Consider the following 19,421-nt stretch of genomic DNA (forward strand, 5'->3'; position numbering starts at 1 on the left):
TCAGGGCCACCCTCCCGACACTTCCACTCTAGCTCGTCTCAATACCATGGAACGCGGGGCCCCTGACCCTTTGATTAGGAAACTCTCTTCCTTGACCCCACAGATCCCTGCTCAGCCTGCCAGGTAAGGTTTCTCTTTGCCTAGGTTCACACCCGGAGGGTCGTGAGGATATATTCCATCGTGACTTCACTTGGGTGAACCAGAAAAACTGATTCTCAGCCTTCCTTAGAGTACTAAGGCAGTGCTTACTTAGTAGCTGTTAAAAAACTATTCCAAGTCCTTTACTGGATTTATCTTCCTGTCTCTATAAGGAAGATACCTTTATTTTATATGAGAAATCTACAGCCCAGAAAAGTTCACTTCCTTAAGCCATTAAATGGTAGTACAGGGTATGAAGTCAGGTGATTTCTGAACCTCTCATTTTTCACAGGTCCAGGGCACATTGGGCACATGCACAGAATGATATGGCTCTTTTGTTGATTATCAGAACATAAGGAAACCTTCAGTTTTCCATTACACATTTCCCAGTCACACATTCATCCAGCTGTACCTACATCCACACTGAACCAGAGCACTAAAATACAAGGAAACTTTTATTTTCAATTATCATCAAGAAATTCTGCTGTGGATTTATTTTTATGCTTTTGGTTGTTTTTTTGTTTTTGTTTTTTTTCCCATTTTATTTCATTCTAGCCGTGGCTGGAGCCGCTGGGTTCCTGGTATTAAAAAGATGCCAACAGAGGTAGCTGTGTCTCACCCAGGGGCCCAGCCCACTCTGAATACCCCAAAAAAGGAGAAAAGAAAACACAAAATAAATCAATAAAACAAAACCAAAAGAACGATGAAATTCAGATCGTTTTCTTCAAGCCTGGCAGAAACCCACAACAGTTTTTGTGTAACAGACGTTACAGTGGGGAAAGCCAGGGCCCAGAAGAAGGCCCGCCAGCTCCCTGCAGATGGCGCCGGCGCTACTGCTGCATGTCTCTCCTGCAGGAAGGGCACCACTGCCCCTCACTCCCCCTCTTCCCCAGTACACTAGGGGCTGTTCCGTTACAACATGGAAGATGGGCAGAAGGAAGGAAAGGGTCTCTCAGGCCCCTGGGAAGAAGCTGGGCAAGGGAAAGTGAGGAAGGTCACTGCTCAGCGGTGGAGGTGGTTCTTGTCCATCCGGATCTTCACTGCTGCTGGGCTACCTATGGCAAAAGAGAGCCACGGGAATCAGAATTCCAGACCACAGGTATTCATCACCACATCCTAAGAGAACTCCCTGTTAAGTCCAGCCCCACCTGCCCAGTTAGAGAAACAACTCTGCTGGAACAGGGAGCCAGAAGAAAAATGATCCTACCTGCTGTGGAGTAGGTTCAGGTGCTCGGTTTGCCAGGCGGCTGAGAATGTTACGCTCTGACATCTGTAGCCTCACAGCAACTGGGGGAATTCGGGCAATAGTAGCTGGGAGTCGAGTCACATCAGCTTTCATGTCACTCAGCAGTTCTTCTAGCTGTTTCAGAACTGCAGAGGGAAAAAAGATGGTGGTGAGCTGTGGTGGTGACTAAGGTGGACTTGCGCCCTGCCCATGACTTCTCGATGAGGAAGTTAACTGATGTACTGGAGTGTGGGAGTATGGTCCTTTATCAGTCAACTGACCAGGCCTCTACCATGCTCAAATTCCTATTCCTCATATTCCAATTCCAACTGTCCATGATTCTATGCCTTATTTTTAATTTTATTTTTCAATTCAGTTGACATTCAATATTATTTTATGTTAGTTTCAGGTATACAGCATAGTGGTTAGACAATCATATATTTTACAAAGTTATCTCCTTAGTAAGTCTAGTACTCATCTGACACCATACAGTTATTCCAGTATTACTGACTCTATTCCTTGTTGTACTTTATAGCCCCAAGACTTTTTTTTCCTGACTTTTAAAGTCACCTACCCTCAATGTCCTTTGCTCCTATTGTCTATTTCCTCTAGTTTCTTGAGAGAAGCCTATTCCTGTTTCCTTTCTCATTATCTTTCCTCTCCACCTTTTAAAGCTGTCTCCCTTTTATAACAGCAACAGCTTTCCTTTCCTCATTTCACCCTCCACCTCCCTCAGAATTTTTTAACTTTAATTAGAAACAAAATGTTGAAAGGGGTCTAGAATTTGACGGGATCTTAAATCATCTCTAAAAGTATCCCAGATGACACTATATTATTCTGCTATGCTTTCCACCTCCAAGAACTTGAATACATTAAGAGTTAAAAAGAGGCAAAGAACTATACTGTCCTTGATTGCCTCTAAGATAATAGCTTCTCAAGGAGGAAGGTACAGATCCCCAAGACATCCTAAGCTCCCAGACAAAGAAATTCTGAAAAAGGTTTTTGAAATAAGAAATGTGTGTTGAGGAGGGGCAGAGGAGGGAGGACTCTTGAGCCAGCAGGAGGCAGGGGAGCCACTGGCTACCTTTGTGCAGGACTGCATTGGCAGGCTTGTTTCCTGCCATTGACTCCTTGGACAGGTGCTGATGACTCTCTGCCAAACACTCCACCTCAGCAAATCGGGTGTTTAGGGCCATGGAAGGGTGAGAGGGGTCCTCTGACATGTTCAGGTAAGCTGCCCGCCGCAGCTGCTCCTCAATCACCAGGGCTTGTTCTAGGAGCTGGACAAGGGATAAAAAGGAGATGGGAGTTGGACTGATACCTTGCTTATTTCTGATGGGCCTCTCACAACGTATTAAAACATCTTACAGACTGCCCCCCAACACCCAAGCAGTTCACCACTGCGTTACTTCCTTTCTTTACTCTCGTTTGCAGGGCCATGTTTTTAACTCTACCCTTTGATTCACTTATACAAAAATGATAAAAGTTCAATTCAGAAAATACAGAATGTATAAAAAATTTATATCATAAAGAATTCTACCTCCTATTGTTACTGTTAACATTGTGAGATTTTTCTTTCCATAGATATTTTTTATATAATTGAAATATATATACATTGTTTTCACTCAAAGTTACATAGTAAGCATCTTCCTTTATTACTAGCTACACTTTATAAAAATTCTTTTTTTTTTTTAACCTTCATCTGATAATATCTTTATTGATTTTTGAAGTGAGGGAGGCAGGGGACAGAGAGAGCGAGAGAAACATCCAATGTGAGAGAGACATTGATTGGTTGCCTCCCTATACACCTCAACCAGGGATTGAGCCCTTAACCTAGGTATGTGCCCTGACCGGGAATGAAACCCACAATGTTCCAGTGTATGGGACAGTGTTCCAACCAACTTAAGCCACCCAACCACGGCTATAAGCCTTAATGGTTGCACAGTAGTCCATCTTAAGGATATAGCCACCATATCATTTACATTGTTTCATTCTTTAAAGTTAGTTTTGTTGTTTCTTTTGTCTCTATATCTCACTCCCATTCCTTTCCTTACCCAATAAGTAACCCTTCTAATACTTACTGTGTCTTTTTGCGGGTGTTCTTCAAAATTGAGTATTATTTCATGTGTTCATTTCTAATTTACAGAATGATATTCTGTATATATAAAATGCTTTTCTTCCTTTCCCCACTACCTATCTTCTTAAAGGTTCATTTATGTTGTTTTAACACATGCATTTTGTTGCTTCTAGTTGCTGCACAGTGCTCCATGTGTATCCACATTTTATCTATCTACACTCCCAATGTCAAACATCTGTTACACCTCCAGGCCCCAAAACCAAAAATCACACTGCAACAAACTTGCACCTGTTGCCTAATACAACTATGTAAAAGATTCTTTGAAATATATTCCAGAAGAATGTTGATTCACAAGTTACAAGACTTAATTTGCTCAAGTATCCACTGGTTCTTAAAAAGAATCCATAAGGGGGTCAAGAAAAAAGGACAGTATGAGGATAATGGGCTGTTGTTTCCTCCACAAGATCTGGCTCCATCAGGGCCTACTAATTTACCACCAAACCAAGCATCTGCTACCCTGTCTCCTTCACCAACTCCCTCTTGTCCCAAACTATGAGCCTTCTCCAGGATCAGTTCTTGGCTTGCTGTTCTTTTAAAGCATTCTCTCAAGAGCTCTCTCCTCTCCTAGGTCAACAAGAACCTATATGCAAATGACTTGAGGCTTTTCAAACCTGCAGCTCAAGCACTGCTTGTTCTGATTATTGTTCTGATTCCATTCGTATGGATGATCACTTTGACCCCACTTGTTTATGGTAGTGGGGGTACTGGGAAAGTTATTTACTTGTGAGAAACACCAAATGACTTGCCTAAAACTGAACTTATTTCTTTCTACAAACTGATCCCTCTTCTCACTTCCCTGATCTACCAATGATGATTAAATGTTCTCAGTGACCCAGGCTCAAAGTTTCAGTTACTTGTGGAGTCTTACTCCTTTGCATCTCAAATCCAGTAAGTCAGGGATTGGCAAACTAAGGCCTGGAGGCCAAATCTGGCCTGCTGCCTGTTTTTGTATGGCCCAAGAGCTAAGAATGGTTTTGGAAGTGGTTGAAAAAAAGCCAAAATAAGAATAGTTTGTGACAGTTCATAAAAATTATATGTCCCAGGCCAGTGTGACTCAGTTGGTTGAAGTATTGTCCCATAACCAAAGGGTTGTGGGTTCGGTTCCTGGTCAGGGCACGTGCCTAAATTGTGGGTTTCATCCCTGGTCTGGTTGCATATGGAAGGCAACCAATCTGTCTCTCTCTCCCTTCCTTTCTCTCTAAAAGCAATTTAAAAAATAGTAATTTTTTTAAAAAAAGGTTGTCCTGGCTGGTAGCCTGAAAACTGAAGGGTTGCCAGTTTGATTCCCAGTCAGGGCACATGCCTGGGTTGCGGGCCGGATCCTCACAAGAGGAAGCCACTTGATATTTCTCTCCCTTTCGTTCTCCTTACCTTCCCCCCTTCTCTAAAAAAAACTAAAAATAAAATCTTAAAAAAAGTCCTCAGGTGAGGATTAAAAAAGAAATTATATGAAGTTCAAATTTTAGTGGTGATAAATAAAATTTTATTGGAACACATTCATGCCTATTTATCACCTACAACTGCTTTCACACTGTGATAAGAGTTGACTGCAACAGAGACCATATGTCCCACAAAGCTTGAAATAGTTATTATCTGGCCCTTTAAGAGAAAAGGTTTACTGACCCCTAGAATAAGGAAACTAAATTCTTTGGTGTTTTATTTCCTTTACTTTATCCTTTTTATTTTCTGCAATCAGCATCACAGTCCAATCCTTACTACCTCCTGACTACATGCCAGTTCTATAATTTCATGAATGTTGTTTCCATTCCTCTTGATCATATGAAAACTCTTCACAAACTTTCAACAGCTACCCATTAACTATAGAGTCCATACTCTCTCATCTGGTGCTAAAAACCCAGCTACTGACCTCTAGCTCTTAACTCTCTCCCCAACCTATTTCCCCACAAGTGTTTTCTATAACCCAACTAGGCTGATTTGCTGTTTCCAAACACCCTAAGCTCTGCTGCTTCTACGTCTTTGCCCAGTTTAATCCCTTTTAAGTTCAAACAGCCTTGTTTCTATCCAACAATCTCCATTACATTCATCAAAGCTTAATTCCAATGCCACCTTCCCCAGGCAGCCATTTATTAACTCTCTCCCAGCTCCCCAAATTCCCTTTGGAGAACTTTCTTACGGATTCAGCAGTCTCCCCCCCAATACCCAGAATGGCATTTGTTTAATCACACAATTGCCTCTACTTTAAACTGAAAGCTCCTTGAGAACAGGCACTACGCCTTGTCTTTGTATCCCTGTGCCACTCACTGCTTGGCACATATGTCCGAAGGTTTGTTAGCGTACATTTCTTACTCCAACTGTACTTGGCTTTAGAGCCACATGTCCTGTCTTTATGGTACCCCACTTTCCCATTTTGATGGTCTGCACACCAAGTGCCCTCAATATATATTTGCTGAATTTCTGCGTAAGGCTCCCGTTAGCCCTGGGCTTCTTTGCCCTAGTGATTCTGAAAATGAAACTGTGCCTTTGCATCTCCTTTTTGCATCCATTCCACACCTTATCCACACAGGTATTCTCACACCCAGAAAATGGTACCACTAGCCCACTGACACCCCTACCTCCTCAGAGATCCAACTCAATCCACCTCTGTATCTTTCCTGAACACTCTAACCTACAGTGTTCCTCCAACACACCCAATGAATTCAGAGTCTGTGTCATTCATTAGGCAGTCATCTTCAGCCCTTGAACAAACAGCTGATTAATTTTCAAGTCTTGTATGTCTTGATCTTTGAATCTGAAGATACTTGAGAACAAAGCCTTCCACGGAATATAGAAAGTTAAGAACACAGGAGAACACAATAAACAGTGTGGTTAAATGAACAAAGTCCCGCCCTTGTAGCCCCTTCTCTACTTTCAAGGGCTGTCACTTCAACATCGTCACCCTCCCCATCCTGCTTACCTTGAACCTTCGTGCTAGAAACTTATTCTTGATCTCTAAGAAATTTCCACGGTTCATTTCACCCTTAAAAGGCTCATTGAGGATAGCATAGCGTGGGTCATTCTGGATGTCCTGCCACCGGGCATAGCCATGGCTATTGGAAAATTGCTCAGGAAAAACCAAACAAGGAAAGAACCTCAATTTGACCCTGACTGGTGTGGCTCAGTGCACTGAGTGCCGAACTGAGAACCAAAAGGTCACCAATTTGATTCACAGTCAGGGCACATGCCTGGGTTATAGGACAGGTCCCCAGTTGGAGCTGTGCAAGAGGCAACGGGTGGATATATCTCTTGCACACTGCTGTTTCTCTCCCTTTCTCCCTTCCCCTCTCTCTGAATGTAAATAAATAAAATCTAAAAAAAATTTTTAAATTAAATAATTAAATAAATAAATAAAAACCTCTCTTAAAAAAAAGAAAAGAAAGAAAGAAATGAACCTCAATCTGTGGAACCTCCAGAAACCTTCACCAAGAATCCCAACCCAGACTCAGGCAAAGGATACTTTATGATGCCAGCCAGCAGCCAGTAGTCATGTCGCCGATGCCAGATCTCATAAGTCTTCTTGGTGACTGTGGCCGCCCGCTCCTCATTCTGCCAAAGCGAGTGCAACTCTAAAGAGGAATTTAAAGAAGGTTGAAGAGAAAACATCAAACATCTGTGAGATTTCAAAATGCTATTTATTCTTGTCCCCCCAATACCATTTAATAGTATATGCCTGCAGCTTTCTAACATGGAGCCCAGAGTAGTATGCAATCAGCTTGGCATTCCCTCACCTCTAGTAGAGGTGAACTCTCTGTACCCTGGTTTCTAACAACAAACCTAACTTCAGCTCAGATCCTTCTAACCCCACGGGGCCCCTCATTTTCATACCAGTAAAACCACCGTCGGCAATGTTGAACATGAAACGCTGCTTAATATTTTTTTTCTGCTTCTCATCATTTAGGTCCTTGGGGGTTTCTCCATTTTGAAGCATCACCTCTTTTTTCTCTTCTTCTTCTTTCTTCTCTTCTACAGGATATGCAGAAGAAAAATGTTAGCTCCAGACACTGTGGCTCTTATCCATAGCACAATGTGCTGTAAGATATCCACCTTCACCCTTTCTCACACAGGTGCTTCTCAAACCCAGAAAAGGTGCCACCGGCCCAATGACAAGTAAATGTGAGAACTAACGGAGTCATAACTTGGGACAATGGCTATACGAGTGTAGATAGGGAGGCTGGGGGTTGGAGCGGGGCGGTGTCCCAGAGATAAAGTCCTTGCTTCTAGTTTTAGTCTTTATAAACCACACTCAGCTTTTACAAACACCTACCTTTATCCTCCACCACAATGGGAGTCAGGTCTATTGCTGACTTCTCCTCCACCTTCTCCACATCAGCAACACCTGTAGGGAACAGAGCACATTGAGAGTGTATCTAAAGAAGAATGTCCCCCTCTGTTCCACACTATATCCAACTGGAACAATCCTAAACTGAAATTTTTATGATTGAAGTCTTAAAAGATGTCTTAAGCTGGGCGCGGGGCACCCCCAATTTAAATCAAAGGTACAGTGTGTTACTTCCTCCTGATCATCTCTACAGTCTGGCTGCAAGTCCAAGGGGTGTATGTCGGGATCTGTAGTGCTCGGAAATGTGGATACCTTTGGACTCTGTCTCCATAGGTTCTTCTGTCCTCTCTTTCACCTCTGCCTTTTCTACTTTCTCCTCTCCCTCAGGAGGTTCAACAACAACCTTTTCATCCTCTGAAGCAGGGGCAGGGGGCTGTGGACACTTCAAAGGAAAAAAGGCAGAAGTTGAAGCAGATAGCCTGACACCAAACAGGAAGAGTGGGTTTATCCACCTGCCTTTGGTATGGCATCCAGTCACCCTCTTACCTCAACGGTGGCCTCGGGGGCTGCAGATTTAACCTCCTTTTCTCCTTCTGCACTCTCTTCTTCTTTGAGGCTATTTTCCTCTATTTTTATCCCATCCTCTGCAAACAATAGAAGACAAATGATTAGGAAGGTCCTAAATCGGAGAGAAGGTCAAGCCTTCTCTGTCTCATCTTATTGTCCTCTCGTGCCTTTAAGAGCCAGCCCTATACTCAGGACGGCCCTCCTAAACTGAGAGGTAGATTGCTGTGTGTCCTGCCAGACTCTCCTGTTACAAATGAGCACAGGGGAGCAGAGAAAGCAAAGGCCAGGACAAGAAAAGAGGGGCAGAAATGACAGTACAGGCAGACTTACCAGCAGGTGGGGCAGGTGCAGGAGTATTGGGTTGTGTGTCCCCTGGAGTAGAGGGTGTAGGTGTCTTTGGGGAAGGTGACCCTGGCTGGGACATTTTCTTGTTTTCCTCTACTTCAGCAAGTTCAGGCATACTCCAGCGCCCATTAACATGCTCAAACTCCTGAACCTGTAGCAATGGGGCAAAATGGTGAAGACCCAATTCCAGCTCTAGGCTCCTTTCCTATATCCCTCCAGTTTTCCCTAGAAATCCTGAACAATGGAGAGAGGCTCAGGACTCACCTTCTTGCGAATCAAGGACATGACGCCAATCCTAGTAAGGACATGCTGGCGAGACAGGCCTTCTCGGGGGACACCATCAGCAAAGGTCTCAGCCCCATCTGCTCCTGGCTCACATAAATGCCGCATAAAAAGAGAGACGTAAGCCCTGTAGTGAAGAAGTCGAGAAATGAGTTAAACAGCGATCATGCCAACTCCTAGATCAGATTCTTTCTCATCCCCAGTTAGGTTTTATCCCAGACTACTTGGCTCCATCCTTAGGTAAAGCACACTATCACAGTGAAGTTGGTCTCCAGACCCCACGCCATGCCCCAGGTTCTCTTCCAGAGAAGCTAGGGACACAAAGAGCCCTATTACTAAGAGCTTTGCCTGACAACGTCATCAGAGGAAAGAGCCCATTTCCCAGCTCAGCCTAGACTAAAATGCAATTAAAATGACCAGAGATGATAAGCAGCCCTTGATCTCTACACATAAGTCCTATTCCATCTCTCAACTTACTTGAACTCTTTCTCTGATTTGCCTCGCAGATCTCTCACAAGCCACTGGGTGGTAAAAGCATCCTGGGGTGGCATCCCATATCGCATAATTGCATTAAGAAAGGCTTTTCGCTGCCGAGCATTAAAACCAAGTACCTAGGGGGAAGAAGGAACCTAGGTGAGAAGGAGCAGGTCTTACTTTACCAAAGACCCAATAGTGGCACTCATCCACGTCTCCTTAAAATCATACGGCACTTACTTCAATATTCCCACCAACACGGGCCAACAGAGGAGGCAATGGTTTATCTTTATCATTCCGCAGGCCCTTGCGACTGGGCCTGCGGGGAGCTGCAAGAAGAAAAGAATGCATGAGTGATATTGGTAAAGGTATTAGACAAAGCAATACTTAAACAACCAGCAGAAAGACATAGCCCTCACCTTCTGAACGTTCATCAAAGTCTTCATCACCTTCCTCTGAGGCCACTGAATAATCGGACTGGTTGTCGGACTGGTCGTCCTGCCAATCTGGAGGGAGAGAGGGCTGATGAGCGGGGCCCACTGCTCTAGTGGAACGGCCCATGGGTGGGGGGCGGGGCCGGCCACACACACCTCGGTCCTCCTGGGAGCCATCATTGTAGTTGACCTGTTTACGGATTCTTTTTCCTTTGCCCAGATTTCGGGCCAAATCTTCTTGCTGCTGCTCATAATGGTGCCGCAGCAATTTCTCCCAGTAGTCAGGATCCACACTTTCTTCCTGTTTTATGATTTCCCGTTCTACCTCCTCTTCCTCCTGGGACAGAGGGAGGGCCAGGACTCAGGGGTGCTGAAGTCAGCACCACCAGCTAGCTACCCCTCGTCCTCATAGTTCCCATTCTACTAGCTCCTTTGCGTGACTGGACTTCAATACTTGGATGTGCCTGTTTGGACCTAAGGACTTGAAAGAAATTGAATCGATGCAACATGACTCCTCAAAATTATGTATAGATCAGCAGTCAACCTAACTAAAGAAAAACATGGGATAGAGCCGTTATCACAAGAGACAGATGAAGAGATGGTGTGCTTTCTTCTACCCCTTGTACTGACACATACACAGCTGGGAGGCAGCAAATGTAGAAAAGAACAGTTAGAGCCTTAGCAAGGCAGAACGGAGCTGCTTCTGAAATCCTACAAGAGTTTCATAACAGAAGGGCTTCTATTCTTCTAAACTTCGTAAGTTTACCAACTGTCTGCAAGAAAAAGTTACATATTTATGTGCATACATATGTGTGTGTGTGTGTGTGTGATCTTATGTTCCCATGTTTATGCTCCTCTGAAAGTCTTGTTACATTTTCAGACATTTCAGGACCACTAACTGATTCTACCTCCCTTATATTAAAATTAAACTGCTGCTAACAGCCAATATTAAAAACAACCTAAATATCTTTCATTATTAAACTAATTAAATAAATGTTGGGGATAGGGTGTAGGCAAAAATGGTGAAGGAAGTTAAAAGGTACAAACTTCCAATTATAAAATAAGTAAGTCATGGGAATGTAATGTACACTATGGTGGCTATAGTTACATATATGAAAAGTTGCTGTGAGAGATCTTAAGAGTTCTCAACACAAGAAAAAAAAAACTGTAACTGTATATTGATAGACGTTAACTACTCATTGAGATCATTTCACAATATAATCACAAATTACCAAATCATGATACTGTACACATGAAAGTAACATTATGATGTATGTCAATTTACCTCAATTTTTAAAAATAAATTATGGTACTTCCAAACAAGGACATACTATGCATCAAAAAAAAGTTGAGTTATTTACGCGCTGATTTAGACTATATCTTCAGATTTACTGGTAGACCACAGCAAGGTATAGAACATTATGTGTAAAAAACTACTTCCTGGTTTAAAAAGAAAAGAAAAAACATGTTTGTGTGTATATTCATATGCTTCTATGTATGGATATATATGTAATCTACATATATGTAAAATATTTTTAGAAAGATATGCAAGAAACTGAAAACATCAGTTGTCCACAGGGAGGGAACTAGGCAGCCAGCCAGAGGTGGGAGAGATACCTTTATATCTTTTGAGTCTTGAACCATGTGAATTACTGTCTACTCAAAAAATAAAATGTTAAAATATTATGAAGTAAATGGCAGCTGCAACCACTAATAAGAGGACCATTTGTATACATGTGTAATCCTTAGCAGAGGTTATCAATGCGAGGGAGAATACTGTCCCTCTCTTCCCAACCACTAAGCACAGACTGCGCCAGTCACGCCTACACGCAGTCACTGCCCTAGTGGAATGGGGAACACCTTCAAAAGCGCAGTTTTGACTGAATCTAATCTACAGAGACCTATACCAGACTTTCCAACCAGTTACACATCACTGAGGTTAGTAGTATCACCTTCAAGAACAAAGATAACAGATACGTATCAGAAAAACACAGCAAGAGGGATGGTTCTGAGTTGGAAGGATGAGAAAGGACAGTGAAGACTCCCAGTAAGCTATGTCAATTCAAAGAACTCTGAGCTCAGTGGTTTAGAGGACCAAAGGAGAAATTAATTTTTTTCCATTTTATACTCAACCTTATCATCTGGGGGGAAAAAATTATTACAGAGGCCACACATTTTATCACTGTTTTAGTATTTTTCTAATTTCTTTACTAAAAAAACACCAAGAAAAGGAATGGAAGAGGAAAAAAGGGAAAACAACAATTCTAATGTTTTATAAAGTACAGGGAGACAGGCTGGCTGTATAGATATGTATCTTATTTCCTGTCTTTTCTCCAAAGAGATTTGAACTAGCAAACAAAAGTTTGCTGGGGTTAATAAAATACATAAGAGAAAATGAGATTCTGATGAAGGACTAAAATACCTGTTTTGAGTGTGAAATCTGGCTGTGGGTTTCCTGACAGCCACAGCAAAGAAGAAAATGTGATTAGTCACATGTTATAGTATTTATTTTCAAGAACATGCATATCAACTCACCAATGTACTAATTTGCCTACAGATATCTTCTCCTCCAGTCTCAAATACTCATCTGAGTCTCAGTTCCAATTTCTGAACCAATCACCAAGAAAAGCAACGCTTTGGACTCATACTCACCCCCATTTCTTCTTCACGCACTACATACTGGGCCACTTTGAATGAGCTCAAATATTCATTCATGCCCTGCAATTCTGTGTCTTCAGTCTCATCCTGGTTACGGTCCAGCAGTCGTTCAATGGCCTTATCGTCATAGTGAATAACACTGCTATCCTCTCCCTCTTTGTTGTCTCCTCCTATAAAGAATCAAGGGTCCATAACACCAAAGTCAGTTCCAGCAGCTGCAGTAGAAAAAGCAAGTTCTACAGGACCCTAGGTATCCAAGATGCCCTTTAGAGAGGCCAACCCCCACACCAAAACAAATTCTAGACTAGCTCACCTCCGTCTGTGGCTTCATCCTTGAATAGTTCCTCAGTGCCAAACTTGAGGATGTCATCAAGCTCCTGTTTGGACATAGATCCAGTCTTGGAGCCCAGCCCAGGCCGAACCACTAGATGCGTCAGCATCATCTTCTTTTTTGCCACCTGCGTGATTCGCTCCTCCACTGACGCACGGGTCACAAACCGATAGATCATGACCTTCTTATTTTGCCCAATACGGTGAGCTCTGCTAAAAGCCTGCAGATGGGAACAAAAAAGGCGAAAAACTGAAGTAACCATATTTTCCTGCTTTCCCTCTTGCCTAGACTTCCCACATTATAAGCAAAACTCCAGCACTAGGCAGGAGCCGCAGCTTGTCTTCATACAAAACTTCCTTTTGCAACCCTGCTCACAGGCACCACCCTCTATCATGTTACCCAAAAGAGACCCACAGATAACCCCAACTCTCTGGCTTACAATATAGTGGAGGACATAAAAAGAATCAATTGTCTTCCCCTGAAAATAACTAATTCCAGATGGTGGAGTCCTCATTTCTAATAAGTTCAGCAACAGGCTGCTACCTCTGCTCACCTGGATGTCATTATGTGGGTTCCAATCAGAGTCATAGATAATAACTGTGTCAGCAGTGGCCAGATTGATTCCAAGGCCGCCAGCTCGAGTGGAAAGCAAGAAGCAGAACTGTTGAGCACCCGGTGCTAGAAAAGGAACCAAAAACACCATTAGAAGTGTCTTCTGAATTCGAATTAATAAATGTAGAAGAATGTCAGAAGCATAAAACCTCATGAGCCCATGCCACAGTAATAATCGTTGTAAGCGAGGTCCACCTATGGGCACTGAAATCAATGTGGAAGTTTAAGGAGAATCAGGGTATCACCACGGTCTCAAATATCTCTGAAGATATTAATTACGATGGGTAAATAACTTTTTCCCATTCAGTGGAGAAACTCAACAGACACCACCTGAACAAGTAGTCAAGGTTAATATCAAGAACAATGGGGCATTCACATCATGTCCTCCCTCCCTCCTCCCCACGATATGATGCACTGAAAAGAACACAGCATCGATTTCTAGTATTCTTGCCCAAAATATCTAACCTTAATCTAATCATGAGCAAATCAACAAACTTAAACTAAGACATTTTACAAACAGCTGACCAGTAATCACCAAAAGTATCAATATCATGAAAAAAAAAAAAAAAGGAAAAAATGAAGAACTGTCACAGACAGGAAGAGACTCAACAACCAAATCAGTGTGGGATCTGGGCTTGGATCCTGAAACGGTAAAAGGACGTTAAGAGGTAAAATTGGTGACATTTCAGAGTTAAGGTCTATTGTTTAGTTAATAATACTACACCAATGCTAATTTCCTGGTTATGATCATTGTACTGTGGTTATAAAAATTGTTAAGACAAGCTGGGTAAAGAGTATATATAATACATGAACTCTTTGCACTATTTTTGCAACTTTTCATTCAATCCAAATTTTTTTTTTTTTTTAAAGAATAGGTAATGGCTCCTGAAACAAGTCTGCCACTAACTTGCGATATGCACTTGAATAAGTCTTGGTCCCTCTCCTGGGCCTCAAGATACAATGGGCATGGGGGTGGGCAGGGTAAAGAGAATGTTCTCCTTTCTAGTGAAAGAATGAAGACTTGGAAGAAAAAAAAAACCTCCTAGGCATAGTCCAATACATTCTTCCAATCAAGACATTCAAAAGATTTACTCTTCCATTATCAACTGACAAAGACCCAAAAGAACTATACAGAAAAGCAGATGCACAACAAGAACAAGCAATTGGTCCAAAAACACGGTGGCTTACATGCCTGGATCTAAGCCACTCCTTCCCACATACCATTGAAGCGGTCAATGGCCTCTTGACGCATGTTCCCAGTGATTCCACCATCAATACGTTCATATTTATAACCTTCATGTTCCAAGAAATCCTCTAGCAGGTCCAGCATCTTGGTCATCTGAAAAAGGGACAAGTTTAATTATGGGAAAGTCAGCTGATAATCCTTTTCCTCATGTCACTGAGGGCTGTCTACTGTTATCCCCTAAAGCTCCCAGCCCAGTCCACACAATACCTGGGAGAAGATGAGTACACGGTGCCCACCCTCTTTAAGGTTCTTGAGCATCTTCTGCAGCAGCAATAATTTCCCAGATGCTCTGATTAGGGCACTGCCATCATACATGCCGTTAGGCATCTTAGGGGCTTCCTGGGGAAAGGAGCAAAAAGCATTGAAAGAAAGCCTAACAGAAGAGTTCTAACCCAGGGAAGCACAAGAGGTGGCACAACATACCATTGCAGCCACAGGAAAGAGATAAGGGTGGTTGCAGCACTTCTTAAGATCCATCACCACATTCAGCAGAGACACCTGGTTGCCACCACCTCGAGCATTAAGTGCTTCAAAATTTCGAGTGAGGATATACTTGTAGTATTTCCTGCATGGGCAAGGGAGGAACGTAAGTCAGACTCAAGAGTCTTCACATGACTCAAAATGCAGCCCTAAGATCTGAGATCTTCCTTCCAACTTATCTCACTTTGGGACTAAGGAAACTGAACACGCACTGCCACCACCCTTATTCTAATTAAGGTAAGGTGTAACTAACTACGTAACAACCAAGAGCTCGAGCTCCCTCGCATCAGGTGTCTTCAGGCCTTGCTTGCTCCTGGCACCAGATGCCTTGAAGCAGAGTGTGGGGAAGAGTAAGAAACACTTCGCAGACTGGCTGATGTCTAATAATATTTCCAAAATGGAGTCAATATTCTGTCCCTTCCAACGCACTTCTGCATAGGGCTCAGCTCCACACGCACGATCAGTTCTGTCTTGGATGGCATATTCTTGAACACGTCGGCTTTGAGGCGCCGCAACATGTGCGGCCCCAGCATGTCATGTAGTTTTTTAATCTGGTCCTCCTTGGCAATGTCAGCAAACTCCTCCAAGAAGCCTTCCAAATTGCTTCAGAAAGAGAAATGAAAACATTGTTGGAGAGGGAGAAAGGAAGAAAGGATAGTGACATAAGAAATGAACAACAAGAAAATCAAAGGCAGGATTATGAGCAGATTAGACATAAATACACTTACTGGAACCTCTCAGGGGTGAGGAAGTTGAGCAGATGAAACAGCTCTTCTAGGTTGTTTTGTAATGGAGTCCCAGTCAGCAACAGCTTATGTTGGAGCGAGTAACCATTTAAGACCCGGAAGAACTGGTGAGGCCGGTGAAGAGATAAAATTCAATCAAAACAGGGCTCCAGTCTAGCTCTACTGAACTCCAAGCTGTTTCAGTGCCCAATACTTAGGTCCTCCACCCCCAACTCCATCCCTCTTTTAAGACCTGGCCACAAAGAAAAGCAACGCCCGTTTGCCCCTTCCGTCTCCTAAGTCTCCCCTTAATGAGAAGGTGGCACTAAAAACTAACACTGTAGGCCGTAATCTCCCTCCTTTTCCCCTCACCTTAGATTGATTGTTCTTGAGCCGATGGGCCTCATCCACAATGAGGCAGGCCCAGTCAATAGAGCCCAAGATAGCCATGTCAATGGTGATCAACTCATAGGACGTCAGCAGCACATGGAACTTCACAGATGCCTCTTTCTGCACAAGACGGCAACCTTGTCACTATGTTCAACTTCGCCAGTGTCACCAAACCCAAGGGACTTATGGGGCTTTTCCCTCCTGCTAGCAGTCATCTTTTTGCCTCACCCCATCACAAAGAGGTAAACCAAGCCCACAGCAACAACTCCCCCTGGAGAGCGGTGTCCCTTCCACTGAGATACCTTCATGCGAGAGGCCTTCTTGCCACCACGAATGGCGTTGTCTTCAAAGGAGAACTCGTTCTCTCGGATGATGGCCCGGCTGTCTTTGTCACCCACGTAAGTCACCACATACATATCTGGAGCCCACATTTCAAACTCCCGTTCCCAGTTGATGATGGTAGAAAGAGGGGCACTCACTAGGAAGGGGCCTTTGGAATGACCCTTTGAGGAAGAAGAAGCAGTGTAAGGACCAGGGGCCCATTCCACTACAACCCCAGGTCCCACTCTACCCCCTGCTCCAAAAGCTATTCGAGGACTGGCATGGGCACTGGTGTTCCTACCCTGACCTTCTTGCATATGAAAGCTTCCTGCCCACTCCTTTCCACAAAGCCATACCCGCCATTGCAGAGAACTTAAAACCTTACCTCTTCTATTAAGTCTTTCCATAGTAATTCTACCCATGGCTCCACTGATCTCAACACTAATCCATCCCACAGTACGGAGGCTCTATGCACCCACCACTAACCCCATCCATGGCTCCATTCACCCAAATCTTTCTCTGTATGCACATGTCACTCTTACTGTCATTCAAGGTCAGTGATCAATTTTTTCTTCCTTTCTCTCTCCTCAGAGTGTAAGAGAAGACCATGAACATAAAATATGCCCACAAAAAACTAATAGCCCCAGCTTTCCTACCTCCTTGTAGAGGGAATAGAGGAAGACTGCTGTCTGGACAGTCTTTCCAAGGCCCATCTCATCAGCCAAGATGGTGTCCGTGCCCTGAGCCCAGGAGAAGCGCAACCAGTTCAAGCCCTCCATTTGATAGGGGTGCAGGGTTCCACCTGTAGCATCCAGGTATTCTGGCTGTCGCTCATACTTCACTGTCGGCTGAAGGGTGAAATAAAAGAAGTCAAGAGCTGGCAAGGAATTCCCCTTTCTTTCGTAACAGAACAGCTGCCTCCTCCTCACACATTTTCACTAGATCCTCCCTGGGAGAGCCACAAAAAATGGTGAGGAAATAGGTCCTCACTGGCTATTTTAACTTTGCGTTTCATTTAAGAGCCTCCAGGAAGCAAGGCAACTAACAGCCTATCAGGCAGATAGAGGTCTTGTGGTCTCACAGATCTGAGGAAAGACACACCATAGCCTCCCTAGCAATACATTAATTCCGCCAGTCAGGATCCACCAAGTAAATAATCCTATGTCCCCCATCCCTGCTGCCACCCCCAAGATTCATCTTTTTAACAGTAACCATCCCCACATTACACACACACACACACACACATACACAAACACACACCACAAACCACAAAGGAATTGAGCCATGAATTACATGAATTAAGGGTCAGAAGACCCAGATTCCCATATTTCATAAAAGCTTGGTTGTATGATTCCCCCTCCTTAGATAACACTTCCTCAATCATATAAAACACAACCTCCTACGCTTTCATATTTGATAATGAAAAGGAAAGTAATCCTCGTGTTTCCTCTGATTTACAGAGATGTGGAGAGCAAACAGACTTCATGAAGCATTCTCAGCTATAAAGTTATTACTCGCACAATCACTGGACTGGAACACACAATAGATGTTGTTCTGCCCAATAACTTGTGTTCTCCCTCTTCTGCCACTACTCACATCAACTGTTGGAGTTTCAGGAGGCCTCTCCAACTTCCTCAGCTTCACCTTCTTGAGCTTCTTGCCTGGTCGTCCTTCTTCACCCCTCATTAATTCCCTGAAAAAAAAAAAAAAAAACAGACATCACACTGCTGTCTATTGCCCTTCTCAATAAGGAGCAACTCTACTTCTCCCCAAAGCCACTCACCTGTGATTCCAATAGCTCTGCTTGAATAGGTCATAATCCTGTATCTCCACATCCTCACTCTCCCAGGATGCCTGATCATAGGGCAAGTCCCGCCACTTGATCAAGTAGTGGACATGGCCTTTCTTGTCCACACTACAAGGTTAAGGAAAGAAACCCTCAGGGCCAGAAGGCCACCTCATGTCCTCCCAAATTAGCTTCACTCTCAAAAGATACTGATAATGATTCCAAACCAGACCTCTAGGTAGGCTAGACATGTATTCTACTCTAGTCTCCCATGGATCAAATACCAGGATTCAGTCAGTTAACAACAGAGCGTGAGTCTCTTCCAAGTGTAAGCGACAGTGACGTCCATTTTCATAATCGCTTTCGCAGTAGTCTCCCAGTTTCCCTCCGTATGCCCAAGACAACCACAGTCTGGCCCATCTCCACTGGTACCTGTGATTCAGAATTCGGTGGATCATCATCCACTCAGGCTTTATCCCATAGCGATAGAAGCGTTCCTCCATCTCTGCAAATTTAGGATCCTTGTTCTTTCGCTTTCGGCTCTTCTCTTCATCACCACCAAAGTCCCCAGAAGGTGGCTCATCCATATCATTTTTCCGCTGATAGTTTCGGAACATCACCTGACAGTGCAGCTCCAGCTGCAAGCAGAAAGAGAAATAAGTCACCAAATAGCTGCAGCCACTCCTCCCACCCAGGAGACTGTGTTCTCACTACCCTCTTTGTTGTAACCCCCACATCTCTAGCCTATCCAGGTTTACCTGCAGTTCAGACACCCAGGAGCAGTGCCAATAAGACATGCCTTGCCATTTCACAAAGAACTGCCGCTCTGGCCGGCCCTCCAAGGGCTTAGGGGAGGGAGTATTGGGATCAGCATCTGGAGGCCGGGGCACCGGTGTGGGAGACGGTGGCTGACCCCACTTCCAAATTAGGATCTTCTGGACCTTGCCCTTAAGAGCTGGACACTGAGAGAAAAAGAAATGAACCAACACCAAAT

The 19,421-nt window shown here is 43.7% G+C and overlaps 1 protein-coding gene and 1 non-coding gene across 9 annotated transcripts in view; both read right to left on the reverse strand.

Annotated features, from left to right (window-relative positions):
- Positions 1–575: 575 nt before the first annotated feature.
- The window catches only part of CHD4 (chromodomain helicase DNA binding protein 4), a 28,357-nt gene continuing 9,511 nt past the window's right edge, over positions 576–19,421 (reverse strand). For 3 of the 8 annotated variants that reach the window (XM_090272729.1, XM_090272731.1, XM_090272725.1), the window contains exons 11-40: positions 19,186–19,389; positions 18,860–19,065; positions 18,425–18,556; positions 18,238–18,334; positions 17,298–17,489; positions 16,623–16,823; positions 16,303–16,440; positions 15,934–16,055; positions 15,635–15,808; positions 15,149–15,290; positions 14,933–15,064; positions 14,701–14,818; positions 13,421–13,545; positions 12,850–13,087; positions 12,531–12,706; positions 10,035–10,215; positions 9,864–9,950; positions 9,685–9,773; positions 9,448–9,581; positions 8,953–9,097; positions 8,674–8,839; positions 8,323–8,420; positions 8,089–8,218; positions 7,762–7,833; positions 7,323–7,460; positions 6,955–7,063; positions 6,415–6,547; positions 2,445–2,643; positions 1,346–1,509; positions 576–1,193 (exon numbers count right to left, since the gene is read on the reverse strand). In XM_090272729.1, coding sequence (XP_090128855.1) covers positions 1,176–1,193; positions 1,346–1,509; positions 2,445–2,643; positions 6,415–6,547; positions 6,955–7,063; positions 7,323–7,460; positions 7,762–7,833; positions 8,089–8,218; positions 8,323–8,420; positions 8,674–8,839; positions 8,953–9,097; positions 9,448–9,581; positions 9,685–9,773; positions 9,864–9,950; positions 10,035–10,215; positions 12,531–12,706; positions 12,850–13,087; positions 13,421–13,545; positions 14,701–14,818; positions 14,933–15,064; positions 15,149–15,290; positions 15,635–15,808; positions 15,934–16,055; positions 16,303–16,440; positions 16,623–16,823; positions 17,298–17,489; positions 18,238–18,334; positions 18,425–18,556; positions 18,860–19,065; positions 19,186–19,389 — 4,260 coding nt within the window. In that variant the 3' untranslated portion in view covers positions 576–1,175. Of the gene's footprint in view, positions 1,194–1,345; positions 1,510–2,444; positions 2,644–6,414; positions 6,548–6,954; positions 7,064–7,322; positions 7,461–7,761; positions 7,834–8,088; positions 8,219–8,322; positions 8,421–8,673; positions 8,840–8,952; positions 9,098–9,447; positions 9,582–9,684; positions 9,774–9,863; positions 10,216–12,530; positions 12,707–12,849; positions 13,088–13,420; positions 13,546–14,700; positions 14,819–14,932; positions 15,065–15,148; positions 15,291–15,634; positions 15,809–15,933; positions 16,056–16,302; positions 16,441–16,622; positions 16,824–17,297; positions 17,490–18,237; positions 18,335–18,424; positions 18,557–18,859; positions 19,066–19,185; positions 19,390–19,421 lie in introns of all 8 variants that reach the window. The other 5 variants (XM_090272730.1, XM_090272727.1, XM_090272728.1 and 2 more) reach the window with 4 other exon arrangements.
- LOC150011265 (small Cajal body-specific RNA 11) lies at positions 8,496–8,635 on the reverse strand. Its single transcript, XR_016511055.1, has one exon.

The sequence above is a fragment of the Furipterus horrens genome, unplaced genomic scaffold, assembly GCF_987537825.1.
Source record: "Furipterus horrens unplaced genomic scaffold, mFurHor1.1.pri manual_scaffold_4, whole genome shotgun sequence".
In the NCBI taxonomy this organism is placed as follows: Eukaryota; Metazoa; Chordata; class Mammalia; order Chiroptera; family Furipteridae; genus Furipterus; species Furipterus horrens.